At 42.0% G+C, this 14,283-nt stretch overlaps 1 protein-coding gene across 3 annotated transcripts in view; it reads right to left on the reverse strand.

Moving 5' to 3' along the window:
• Positions 1 to 13,079: 13,079 nt before the first annotated feature.
• Positions 13,080 to 14,283, reverse strand: part of TAPT1 (transmembrane anterior posterior transformation 1) — a 44,299-nt gene continuing 43,095 nt past the window's right edge. For all 3 annotated transcript variants that reach the window (XM_063309628.1, XM_063309627.1, XM_063309626.1), the window contains one exon: positions 13,080 to 13,545. In XM_063309628.1, coding sequence (XP_063165698.1) covers positions 13,316 to 13,545 — 230 coding nt within the window. In that variant the 3' untranslated portion in view covers positions 13,080 to 13,315. The remainder of the gene's footprint in view (positions 13,546 to 14,283) is intronic.

Consider the following 14,283-nt stretch of genomic DNA (forward strand, 5'->3'; position numbering starts at 1 on the left):
TGGTTAGGTGTGCTGAATGGGACTGAACCCCCTGAGTTCAGCTGCACTTGGTTCCAGCTGAGTTCCCAATTTCCTCACTACAAGGATTTTTTACAAAACAGGCAGGGAGTATTATTATAATTTATTAGCCACCCAACTACAATGGAGTAACCTATATCCTTGGTAGAGAAATAACAGCCCAAACCAATGAGTCAATTGATAGGCAGACAGGAGCTTGGGGGGGGGGGGGCTGACTTCCCCTCCAAGAAGCTTGTTCAGCTAAATGTGAGAATTTCCAAAGGTGTGTAGTTATGGCTTACGGTTGTGCAGCCCCCCAGCAGGGCATCAAAAAATTTGGGAAGAAAGTGAAAGAGGTCACAGTCTCGACCTCCGTCCAAGCCGCAGCTTTGCTAGATGCAGAGGAAGTTGAGTAGCTCTTACAAAGGAGCTGGGATGTCCTCTTGACACTCATGGCTGCCGTCCTTCTTTCTAATCATGACTTGAGTTTTGGAACCAAAGTGAGGGACCATGATGCTGAGATCAAGAACAGGAACAGCAGCAAGAAGGTGTTACAGCTGTCATCTGGATGGACTTCAAGTCAGACATTTCCTGTGCATGAAATACCTTTGCATATTTTACAGGGGTGCAGAGGAGAAACTCTGCCCCCTTTGGTAATGGTCACCTGTAAACTGGTGAAAATGCCTTTTTACAGAAGGCCCCTAGAGAGGAGGGTGGCCCCTGGATTCCCTGTTTCAATTTATTTTTTAGTTTGGGGTACATATTCTTGATAATTTGGAGGGTGCCTTACATTGCTTTGAGATTACCATGAATGCTTTAATATTTACTATAGGTTTTACTATATTGTAAGCTGTTTAATCCTGAAGGGTCAGGATTGTCCAGTTGTTTGATGTGGTCCTGTGCCATCTGCTCTGCTTAAGTGACCTGGATGTGCGGTAGCTATCTAGGAAAGCCACAATGACATCAGTGGCATTGTGATGTCTTCCCACAAATTACCAGATTCATGACATTTACCTAATGATACCATGGATACGATGTGATGTATATTCCTGTGGGGTTGGGGGGTTAATGACACAAGCGTCACACAAATGTCCTACAGGATTTATGTTCTTGCTTCAGACCTTGGGATGCAGGTACGCTGCCGTTGGGCACCTTCACTTTGCTGCAGGCACTACTGACGGGCCTGAGCTCAGGTAAGCTAAGATGATGCTGTGTCTGAGCTCAGAATGTCCTGAACCTCTTTATGCAGGAGAATTTAGATGTTGACTGGGTTCACACAACTCAGGAAACCATATTGTGGTTTACTTGAGGCTTAGTATGCTGCATGAAACACCCCTTGTCTTTTAAATCATGGTTTTAGGTTAGCATATTCTATAAGCTTAATCATTTGTAGTTTACCCAGTAAACCATGTTTATACAAACTGTGGTTTAGTGTGGTGAGGAGTACAGGCAATGCTTCACATTATTTTCTCTTTGGGCAGATTTTACAGGATTATAGGTGCTCTACAGAAGTTCGACAACTTAAGTACAAGATAAACAAGTGGGGAAGACTACCCTAAACAAAATCTTTGTTCACACAACCAACAAGGCTGAAGCCAGGTTAAAGACAAAGAAGATGATTTGCATCTATGGATATTTCCCAGTATCAAGGAAATTGGCAAAGACACATGTCTTTCACCAAACATCTATTTATTTATTCGTTCGATTTCTATAGCCGCCCATCTCAGCAAGTGACTCTGGGTGGCTTACAACAATAAAACTGTAAAACGAAAAACAATTACAATTAAAACAATTAAAATACAAAATAAATATTGTATTTGTTAAAATTCTAACTAATTTTAACAATGCTGATTTTATTCGTTGTTTCTAATTGCATTGGTGTTATTGCTGTGATTCATAGTTCGCATTTTTAGTCATTGTAAGCCACCTCACGTGCTTCTACAAACAGGAGGAGAATGCATTCCCTAATAAACAATTAAATAAAACACGATATTTCCGTCTCCGAAGGCCTTTCTGGGAAGTAGCCCTGTTTGGAATCCGTGATTAGCTTTTTGAATAGCACTAAGAGGTTCACAGGAGTGCCTTTCTAATCCGTCTCATTAAACCTTCCTTTAACAAGCTGCCTCACTTGCTTTCCGAGACTGCAGGACAGCATCACTTCTTATTAGCCGGGACAAACTTTACTCCAGATTTACTACTTTGATAGCAGTGAAGTTACGAAATTATCTTGATCCAAATGATCCCCTACAGGAAAATAACTCTCAATTAATTTATGTTTATTAGCCTAATTGGACAATAAATTCCTCTTTGGTAAATTTAACTGAAAAGAAGTTGCTGATCAGAAGTTTTTTAACCCCCTGGATATGCTACTTCCTCTCAGACATTCTTGAAAGGAAAAGCGTAAATTTTTTTTTAGGGTGTATGTGTAAAAGAAGGAAAATGCTATATTCTCTGAAACAGATAACCAAAGGTATCCCCATGGAGGGGGTCAAAAAAGTCAAGGCTGTGGGTGTGACTATGTGGCCAAAGTCCACCTCTTTCTTAATATGTTGCATTTTAAGCAAAGGGGTGGGGGGGCTGGTTCAGTCACAGGCTGCAGCCCCCACCAAAGAGCCAGCTGGGGAGGGGGGCATTTTCTGGGGGCTGTGTTTGCAAGTGTGGTCCCATCAATGGCTGATCAGGTTTTAGTCTTGTTCATGGTTCAATGCAGGGGCATCCACAGGTCAAAAAAGTCAAGATGGCAGCTGGAACTATGTAATCAATGCCCCACCCCTTTTTGATGTATGTCACAATGTGTTTTCAATCACACAATCATGGCCACCTTCTTGACTTTTCTGACCCCCGTGTTCACTATCTCTTGGAATCCCAGAAAATTGAATTATTGATAAAAGAGATCAATTAACTATGGCGAAGTCAACAGTTGTGTGAATGCAGACTTTATCCCATAATTTAAAGATGATCTTCAAATACCTGCAACCTAACTGACCAAGCTGCTACATCACAAGACTAAAAAAGTATTTTGTCTCCATTGTCAGTTATGAAAGGAGATGGTGATAACAAAGAAAGGAAAAGAATAGGATAAATTTTTGATTTAAACTATTTTGGGGATAGGCAATGGTTCTACTTTCAAATGAAACTTTTGCCATTAAGTCTGTGAACTTTATTAGGGCAAGATATTGTCCAAGATTTTTCTTTTTCTAAATCATTCTTTGTTTAACCATGATTTATTTCACAAATGATACTTGGTTGGGCTCAGATACAACACACTAAGCCACATGCTTACAAACCATCAAAGCTGCTTCACATACTATCTTTGGCAAGTAAATGGGTCACAAGGGCTGGATGTGCATTAACTGGCTAAGCTAAAATCAAACAAATCACATTAGTATAATCGGTGAATCAAACTGAAGATACTAAAGTTAGCAAGTTGAGTTTCATATGGTAGGTGAATGGACATTTGACACCAAGTCTTTCCAGCTTAAGCTAACTTTATTTACTTGGGAGGAAAAAATAAACTGAAGTCCTTTGCCCTTTGTATTTTTCTATGAACTCTGCCAAAATCCCCAAAAAGTTGCATTGGGGTGGGGGTAGGGGTGGGGTTCCTGCTCATTTGTATAAAAATCTAAATATAATGTGGTCAGTGCTGCTATTTCCTTTCTGGTGAGTATCTACTGCAAGCTATTTCAGGAATTCATTGGTGCAGAGAAGATTCCGGTTGGGCTAGGATGTATTTCTCGGAAAAGCTACCCAGATTGTAGCAAAGACAGGAAAGCTGGATGACCTTTATGGTTGTAATATCAGAAATCCACCATATGCAACCAAAACAGGTTGTGTAGCATTTTGGAGAGCATAAGGAAGGTGACCCTGATGGAGGTATGCAGGAAGTTAAAAGAGATGAAATATTTTACTAGATGAAACATTTTACCTAGTCAAAAGGGGATGAAGCATTTTTAAAGTCCAGAACGAGCTAAAATTTAGAAGCTGCTCAGTCAGACACCTCCCTGATTCACTGAACCATGAGGAGGAGGACAGCCAGACTTGCAAGATTCTGTTATTACAGCCAATCTCAGTAAAAGTCATTTTAACCTTCCTGTGGAGTTGATTTCATGGACTACCTAGTGGGGCTGACACATTTTTAGAAACAGAATATGTCTGGGAAAACCTATTTTTCCTCTCCACCCTCCCAGCTTTGAACCCTCTCGCTATGATGAAGACCTGAGAGAAGTAGGATCAGCATGGCCAACATTCAGGAGACAGAGCCCAGGATATTTTAGGGCACTCTTAGGGCCACTCAGGCCCCCTGGGTAGGGTTGTGGTTCCTGCAATTCTGTAATGTTTTAAGGAAAGGTCAATCCATCTTCCTGGACCAGCCAATAACTGGACTGGCTCCATCTTGGTAGAGACTGAGCCAATGCATTTATATGACAACAGCCAACCCAGGAACCAAGAGTTTTGCGTTTTATGCCCCAAATCAACTAGTCCTTCCTTTCGTTATTTGGGGCAAATGCTTCCTGTATGCAGTCTATGACAAAGGGACACTGTCTCTCCTTTTCCTGTTCTTTTGCAGAGTTTTATTTTCAGGATTATCTTCCTTTTGGGTAGATAGAAAACTTCTAAGGACAGTCAAGGGTATCCACAGGGTGTGGTCAAAAATGTCAAGATAGTCACCACAACGGTGCGCCAAAACTCTGCCTGTTTTTTATGAGTGTCGCATAAACTCGCCATCGAATTCTTTGATCATTCCGTGCAGATACATCTGAGGAACATCAAGGAAGAATCCTGGATTGAAATGACTGTGCAACAGAAATAGCTTAGAATAGAATCACAGTACAAGAGCTGAAGTTTTATTCCTCATTCAACAAAATCTTTTTTAAAAAACCTCTCATGGTCAGATTGCCTCCCCCCCCCCCCCCCTTGAATAGCATGTATTTTTTTGCATACAACATTTCTTCCCCTTCGGGTCAAGTTCTCTCTTTCATGCACAATCCTTTTTAAGAAGGTATCTGTTGCATATTTGATAAGAGAATCCATTCTCCCCTTGTCTGTCATCAAATATCATCATTACAGGAACCAGAAAGTATGGCCTTGAGGGGAAAATGTTGTAAAATGAATTGTTGGATGTAACTGGATTTATTTAATATGGCATGGGGACAAGTGAATAGGAAGCCACTTGTAGCAAGACACAAAGGTGTGTTATTTATTCTTACAAAGGCCACTTTGAGTAAGATCCTCCAATTTCCCCTCTCCTGCTATGCACTATCTAAAGTTATTCTGTAATTGCAATTTTTTTCAAGGACAGTGTTTTCACCTTCCTGGAGGGGTGGGGTTGCAGGGGAGAGATTTTTCAGCCAAACCTGTGGAGAGAAGACGGACATGTACATAGAACCAGCCCCAGTGATCCTTCAAGGCAATCTTGAATCAGGACTACGACAAGCAGGAAAATTGGTGAGGGCCTTAACAAGACCCCTCAGGGAACTCCTAACCCACATAAAAGAAGACTGAAGATCTCTGAGTCCGAGATGAGCAAATCCATAATTCTTTCCGGCTTTCTTTTCTTGCTTTGGCTGGGTTGTCACGTCACACTATTTGGTTCTGACTTAGCATGATGTGTGAACCCTGCAAAACATGGTTAGATAGTTGTGCTAAGCTATAGGTTGTGTAATCATGTCTTGCTGGTTTAACCGTAGCTTAGCAAAAGGCACAAATCAGGCCACCAGCCTCACCTTTCTTGACCATGCTGGCCTCTTCTTTCCGAAGCAGTGGATCCTTGGTGGGTCTTGGAGCATAACGTAAGCCTGCACCTCTCCATTGCTTGGAACTGGGCCAAGGCCCATAACTCAGGAGCTGCTCAACTGGGGGTAGAATAAATTTTTCAGTTTTGTCTCTTGTTCAGTGCTGACAGCTATGAAGCAGCTGCCAGGATAGATTTTATGGCTGGGGAGTTGCATTTAATGTTCTAAACCATGTGGGATTGCTTAAATGTTATTTCAATTTACGTCACCTTTTTGACCAGAATTGTTCATATATTGCACTAAGCCACCATATGATTTCTTTGGGTTTTGCTTCATGTGATGTGTGAACTGTTTACCATTGAAAGCTGGGCAAACTCGGCAAATTATGGTTTACTGGATAATGTGATTAAATAAACCATGTACATAACCTTAAGTTTGCATCTGATTACTCTTCTCTTCCATTCAAGCTGGGGAGTGCCCATAACACTGTTATAAATGTTAGAAAATGTTTGGAAAACTATAGTACTCTTCTTTCATATACAGAAATTTTTAACTGATTTTAATTTACTTTTTTAAATGTTATCTAGCACTTTGATAACCATGGCAAATCTTCAAAAAATCCATATGTCTATCTTCTGCAGAGGATTACAAACATGGATGGAATCCACCAGAGATGTGGACTCTAGCTGCACCCTTCCAGTCTCCTGAACTTCATCAACTTCAGTTAATGGAGAAGGTCTGAAGGGCAGGGAACCTTGGTTATTAGCTGAGAAGGAATAGTCACTGGATTGGAGTTATCAATCCAGTTATACAGGGAAAAAATGAATTCTATGTGTGTGCTGTTTTTCATTCATCTCTCTCAAGAAAGAGAACCCTTTGGATTACTTAGCTCCACTAGGTAGGAGGAGAACTAGTGAGGTGTTCCTAATATGTGCATGAATTTTGAGAGTCACAGACAAGTGGCTTCAAAGATACAGGTGAATTTGCAGCCACCCCTTTATCTCTATACAAGGATGTTTTCTTGTTGTTTATTCGTTCAGTCGCTTCCGACTCTTCGTGACTTCATGGACCAGCCCACGCCAGAGCTTCCTGTCGGTTGTCAACACCCCCAGCTCCCCCAGGGACGAGTCCGTCACCTCTAGAATATCATCCATCCATCTTGCCCTTGGTCGGCCCCTCTTCCTTTTGCCATGTAGGTCCTGCTTAAAATCCAAGAAGTTCATTTTGCTATCACTTCTTTGCTGTGACTTGCTCCAAGTCTGCTCTGGCAGACTTGCTGTCAAATATGAACTTCTCCAGAGGTCTAGGCAAGTGTGCAACTGAATATTGTTCGGTTATGACAAGAAATCACTCAGTTCACAGGGTAAACACGGGGGTTTTTCAGGAAGGCCCTCCTGGGGAAAGAAGACCAGAGGAAGCTGTGAAGGTGGAAGGCCAGCTAGATAGTAACAGTGATGTTTTTAGACTTACATTTCCTCCAGTTGCATTGGAGACCAACTCTTCTTCCAAACCGGAAAATATTCAGAGGGAATATTTTCAGATGACAATGCTATGGACACATTTTTGGGAGTATATCTAGTGGTACTTGATTTTAAAGGCAGTAATAGTTCTGGTCTGATTTGTACCAAAAGTAATGAAATGTTGTTGTTGGGAAAATAGGAAGAGGAAGGAGTATTCGGTATGTTCACCACCTTGAGTTGTTTATAAAAATAATAAAGGCAGGATAGCCAAAATGAATGAATGAATGAATGAAATCTCTTCAACTAACGTCATTAAAAAGAACTATTTAATTCCTTTCTTGTTCTGCAATAGGAGCTTGTTGCAAGAAAATCTCACAGCTCTTCAAAGGAGCTGGTAATAAAATCCTTCTTCACAGTTAGTTTGGCAGAATCACAAAAGGTCAACCAACAACAGGGGCCAGGAAACTTTTCACATGATGAGCATCTTTTCTTTCCTTCTCTTTTCATTTTTGGCTGATCATGGTACCTTGTCTTTGAACATGAAAGTCTTATTTTGCTGCCACACTTAATAATGTGTTGATTGACCCAACTGTTATGTATCCATGCAATTTTCTAAACATTCACTGAAAGTCCTTTTATCTTTCTATTATTTACCTATCTATTCTAAGATTGAGCTTTACAAAAGAGGAAGGGGGAAAAATAGGTTCTCATAATCCTATTCCTACTTTTTACAGTGTCAGCCATCTCCCGCATCCTGTTCTCTTCCACTTTGCCTCTTGTGTTTGGCCTCCTGCATTTGGCATGGGGGTGCAAGGGAGGTGTGGTGAGGCTTGAGAAGGATGTGCGGGGCATGAGGGAGGCAGGGCAAAGCTCACCCACAAGTGGTGGGGAGGCACGGTGAGGCTCAGGGAGGATGTGAGGGGGTGCACAAGTGGCTGGCATGGCCTGAGCACAGAGGGGCTGAGAGAGGGCCCGTGGGTGGAGGAGGTTTACCCCAGCAACTTGTGACCTTCCCTGCCAGCTTCCCCATTGATTTTCAGGGGAAGCTGGTAGGGAAGGTCTCAAATGGTGATTGTGTGATCACGGGGTGCTGCAATCGGTCCTAAGTGTGAGCCAGTTGCCAAGTGCCTAGATCGTGATCACGTGACCATGGGGGTCCTGGGACAGCTGGCACTCTGAGGCCTGGTTGTAACCACCATTTGTTCAGCACTGTCATAACTTTGAACAGTTGCTGAACAAACGGCCAGATGTCAAGGTCTACCTGTAGTCTATCCATAGAAGCAGTCATCATTACTGATATTGTTTATATTGTAGCTACCATTTTCTCACTCCCTTCTTTAAACATCTTTCAGTATTTTTATTATCATAACTATCTTGCAGGTCTGTATATCTTTCCTCTACCTAGAATCTTTAGTCCCCTCTGATGTCCAGTTTTTGAAATCATAAAATTATTTATCTTTGTTATGTCTTGTGAAAACCAAAACAGGATCTATTTCCCATGAGAAAGAGTTTGTACTTTATAATTAATTCCAAAATCTCATTGTAAAAGTTTCAATATTCCAATTTTATCTGGACCTTTAGTCCGTTTATAACTTTTTAAGATCAAAGTCTAGTTTAGCTTTTTGCTATTTATTTCAGATTCTTTAAATTCTTAAGCTTAAAACTGAAGTTTCCTTTTGTTCAGGATTAAAGGCAGACTCATCCAGTGTTTTCAAACTTGTTGTTCGAAGGTCTCTAATGGCTTAAATGTTGGCATTTCCTTGTTTTTTGCAAGGGGCAAGCCATTAAGTTACTATGGTAACAAATCACTCTGGCAGAGTCAGAAGGTCAAACTTAAGTATCCTTAGTTTTGGGTGTGAAAAGGCATGACCATATAAGCTAAAGCTCCTGATTTGCCTGGAGGGCAGCTTGCCTGGGCTTGTTACTAATTTTGGTTTCCTTTCTACACAGCCTTCCTCCCAGTCCTCTCTGAGCGCATGTGTCGTGAGTAACAGCATGTGAATGCACAAGCTTGTAAATATGTTTTTGTGCTTTCTGTAAATACATTTATTTTTATAGAAATGCCTGGTGTTTTTTCTGATCTCTCGGGCCAAACGCTTTCCAGGACTCTGCCACATTAAAAGTAGTTAATGAGCAATTTCCGAAAGTAGTTAGAAAGTGAGGTTTGTAAACTTAGCGTCATTTAAAAGTATCTGCCATGGTTGCAAGCAAGATGGCTAATCCCATTGTCTCCTGGTGCTCAAACCTGTGGAAAACCACTGTCCTGCGGTCTCTTCATGAGCAGCAGCCATCCGGAGCGCATGTGGGTGATATCCCATCTTCTCCTTAGCCAGAGAAGTTCCAAGGGACCGGTCTACTCACTGGTTCATTGGTCTTTGCTGTGCTTGTTGGCTCCGCGTTTGCAGAAGTTCTCTTCAGTTTGCCATACCTCCCTTGGAAGCCCTACTGAGACAACTATAATCCTGTCTCCAACCTTTCTTTTTTTAGAGAAGGTTGTTGAGAAGGTGGCTGGACTGCTGTTACAGGGGATTCTGGAGGAAGTGGATTATCTAGATCCATTTCAGTCACATTTCAGGCCAGGATTCAGTGTGGAGACAGCCTTGGTCATGCTTGTTGATGACCTATGGTGGAGCCAGGATGGAGGCAGTGCATACGGTTGAACACAATATCCTTTTGGATCAGCTCCAGAAGTTGGGATTCAGTGGCTCTCCTCCTTTTTCCATGGGTTAGTTCCGCTTGTGTTGGCTGGGGGGAAGGAGAGGTCACTCCCGAGGCCTCTTCTACGTGGGGTGCCACAGAGCCCAACACTCTCTCCCCTCTTATTCAACATCTACATGAAACCTCTGGTGAGGCCATCACAGGTTTGGAGTCCAATATTATCAGTATGCTGATGATCCCCGATTATATCTGTTGACCCCAAGCCAGCCAAGTATGGATGTCGAGGTGCTATCCCAATGCTTGGAGACTACGTGGGCCAGGATGGGGAGGAACTGACTCCCAACTCAATCCTACCAAAAGTCACTGAGTATCAGGGCCACCTGGATCTGGGCATATTCCATCTTCAACCTTGGATGGGACAGCAATTCCTCATTCATGAATGGTGCACAATCTGGGGCTCTTCCTGGACCCACAGCTCCTGCTTGAAGAGCAGGTGGTAGCTGTGGCTAGGAAGGCCTTTGAACAACTTAATCTGGTAAATTGGTTGTGCCTTTTCTTGGATTGGGAGGCCTTCAGACATTCACATGCCCTAGTCACCTCACAGCTCCACTATCGTATTGTGCTCTACACGGGGCTGCCCTTGAAGACCATCCAAGAGCTTCAACTAGTCCATAATGTCCTGGTATGCCCATGTGACACCCCAACTTTGTGAGCTGCACTGGTTGCCAGTGTGCTTCTGGGTACACTCAAGGTGCTGGGTATGACCTATAAAGTCCTGGCCTAGTTGAGAGATTACCTCCCCCCTACAGTTTCTGTGCAGCCAATATATGCCTATAGGATTGGCCCACTCCAGGTGCCTTCAGATCAACGGCATCAACTTTTGGGACCCAGGAAGCATTCCTTCTTGGGTGCAGAGAATGAGCCCCCACCTACCCCCATCTGTGTTGCTTCCACCTGATGGCATTCTGGAAGGCCTTACAGTCCCAGCTGTTCTCCCAAGCCTTGGTTAGAGCAGTTGGGGCCCATTAGATACATTTGGGGGCACAGGTGCTGTGAGGTCAACTCACCATGTGTTCTTGTTCTTTATTCCTTTCCTTTTTTCACTTTATTATATTGTGTTTTCTATTTTGTTTAGTTTTATTGTACACTGCTCACAATCAGTTTGAACCACCCTATTCTCTTGGTGGTTCCTAGGTTTAGTCACAGATGTGTGTGTGCTCGGCTGTATTGCAGGATGTTGTTTTAAATTGGTAGGATTTAAAACAACATCCTGCAAAAAAAATTATTTATTTGCTATTTTCTGACTTAAGAACAAGGCCTTATTAAAATGTCGTGTACATGTATGTGAAAAGGGTTTGAAATTATTCCTGTTCGAGATACATGCTGCATAAAAATCATAGGTGGTGGTAATGGAACAATCCCAGTAAGTGTGATTGAAGTCCTATCACAAAAACCAAAACCAGACAAAACCAAGATAACCTAGTAGATTGGGTTTTTTTTTTATTTTAAAGGTTTTTTTTCCATTGAAATTATGTCCAGTCCTGCAGTATATTCAGGTCAGTTTTTGCTTTCTCACAGCAAAGGAAACTCCCATGAAGATGATGAAAACAGCTTATTTTCTTAATATAGGCTGATGCCAGTGGAATTTTAGCAAAAGATAAAACCAAGTTTGCTTAAAGACAGCCTTAGCCAGGATCCCAGCCAACAAATACAGCACTTTGGCAACACAAGCAGGTCCTCCTCCAGCCAGACACATGAGCCCACCAAAAGGATCTTCCACACAAATATGGACACCCCACCGATCTTTAGGGCTACTGCCAGGAGAGTAATCTCTCCTGTGAGTATGTACACACAGTACTTGAGGACAGATGGACCTGGATCTCTCTATTTGGTTCCGCATCCTTCAAATTCCTTCTAGCAAGAAAGCTGGGAGTCTTGAATGTTGTTGTTGTTTTCTTTTGTAAACAAATGCTACAAAATTGAGTTTTTATTTTGACACACAAGATGCACTTATAAAATCCATACATAATTATTTTACAAGGAAAAGATCGTTCCAAGCTTCCTTTCAGCGACATTTAAATAAAATCAAATTACAACAGATTTAACAAATGCTCTGAATTGAATTTTAATGAATCAAATTTGCCAGAAGCAACACGTCTATGGAATAATCATCTTGTAAACTTCAATGTTAAGTTTTTTATTTCTCCCACAACGTTCTCTTAAGCTGAGAGAAGCTGGTCAGAGAAGGCTGGCAGCATGGAGAGAAAATTAGAAACATCCGGCCATCCATACTGCTTTCCTTCTTGAAGCCTGCTTGCCAGGATACCATTTCCACATATGAATCCTCTCCTTTGGGGGAATAATAATAACGTATTCTGGACTTCAAACATTAGCATTTTAAAGTATTTGTTTTGGCCACTCTGCAAGAGCTAAGAAGTAAATTGCCAAAGATCTGCTATCATTCAACACACACAACTTTGTTTTTTAGTTTTAAAAAAGACACTCGATATTGCATTGTGTTCCTTAGGCATTATGGATAGATAACAATGGAGCACCTTGAGTATAGCTTTGCTCTTTTATTACAATGAGCTAAAAACAACCCTTTACTAACCTTCCCAGCACTCCTCTTCCCAAAGTCTACACACGTCAAGTGAAGCTGCTTTGTATTTCAAAACCCAAGCATTTCAGAAAAACCCACTTCAGCCTGTCATTTTGCAGCCTTCCCAGCCAAAGCAAAGACCTACTCTTCAGCTGCTTGATGTACAAGGCAGAGAAATTCTTGCACAGCGAATGGGCTCGCAGCTGGAACACACCGATTTCGGCCCTGATGCTTAAAGCGCCAAAGAGGAACAATAAGTTCCTGACCTCTTGTTCCTTCAAACATTCAATTCTTTTCTTGTTACGACCAATTTCTGATTTAAAAGCTTAAGCTTTATGATAAAAACAAAGTGCGGTAAATCTTTAAGGATGGTGCATTTGAGTTAGCTGAAATGCATTTTGAGCCATCTCCCGATGGTTTGTTTTCCTGTATATCTGGGGAAAAATGGCACGAGAGGAATTTTTAATGGGGGGGGGGGCATCTGCTTATGAAAGCGAGTGGAGAGAGGGGCTTCTTGTAAACTTCTCAAAATTCTCCATCGCAGGGCAAAAAAGGGTATGTTTGGGAAGCACAGATTCATACAGGAAAAGGGACTGAAACGTGGGTCACACATTCTTCCCAGAAACGCGATGCTGCAGCTCTGTCCAGCTGTCGGTGTTTTTTTTTTTTTTTTAAACTTACTTCATTTTTCAAAATACCAAGGTTACAAAGCTGAGGCTTGATCAATTTTTCAAGCCAACTTACACCCTGTAAATAGATTTGCTGTTAATAATTTAAGTTTTAAATAAATATTGGTGCGCCTATTTGGCATCTGTCCGTCACTGACAGCCCTTCCTGTTCCAAGTGCTCAGTCTCCCACTCACAGACCGCTAGTCAATGCGATTTCCACAAATGGTAAACCTGTCTATCTCCAACAAATCTTTCTTTGTGGATCTGGATTTGGATTCTGCACTGTCCTGGCATATGTCCTTCTCATCTCCGTCAGGGGTTGTCAGAAACTGGTCAGAGGGACTCGTCACCAGTTGGGGCGCGACATTTTCCTTTGGATGTACAGGCTGACTGGTCACTGATGCGGAGAAGCCTTCCTCTGTAGAAAGCCCTGCGTGAAACACAAACACAAAGACATTTCGTTGTTCTTACTTAGCAGACTACAGCCACCGGCTTGAAAAGACTGGCGCAGCATCTACCAATAAGATACCCTCCAAAGGCGAGGAACGAGGGGTCCAAGAGCAACAAAGACCTTTATGGCACTTTAAAGGCTACCAAATGGATTGCAACCCTCTTCATCAGATACAAAAGGTCCCGTCAGAGTTTTCACTGGACCTGCTGCAACAGTGTGATAGAACACCCTGTCTGGGAGAAGACACAAGGCAACTCAAACTGCTTTGTTTGCGTTTTCAAGAATTCAGTCACGTGGTTACTTTGGGTGCTCATGGTGGCGTTCCACACTAAGTCTGACGTCTGGGTTTTTTCCCAGTTATATGGTACTATTTGGTACAGGCCCTTTCGAAGGAGTACAGACGCTCGTCATGTGAAGTCTGGAATGGTGAGTATCCTTAGTGGTTTGGTTGTAGCACGTAGAACAACTCAGTACACAAAAACCTAAGGTGAAGCTTTGTCTTCCATTATCAGAGCAACAGGAACTCTTACGATCAATTCACTTAACTGGTGCAGGACAGCATAAAGGGCTGCTTGTATAAAGCAGGTTGCGAGAAGCAGGTGTAGAGTGTGCTTTCATTATTTTACTATGGGATTTTAATTTTTTTTAAGTCTAACTCTAACCTTAAAAATCATTCCCTTGGCCAATTTTTCTCTAATAGGTAGGTCAACACAAACT

The sequence above is a fragment of the Candoia aspera genome, chromosome 8 (genome assembly GCF_035149785.1).
Source record: "Candoia aspera isolate rCanAsp1 chromosome 8, rCanAsp1.hap2, whole genome shotgun sequence".
NCBI lineage: Eukaryota > Metazoa > Chordata > Lepidosauria > Squamata > Boidae > Candoia > Candoia aspera.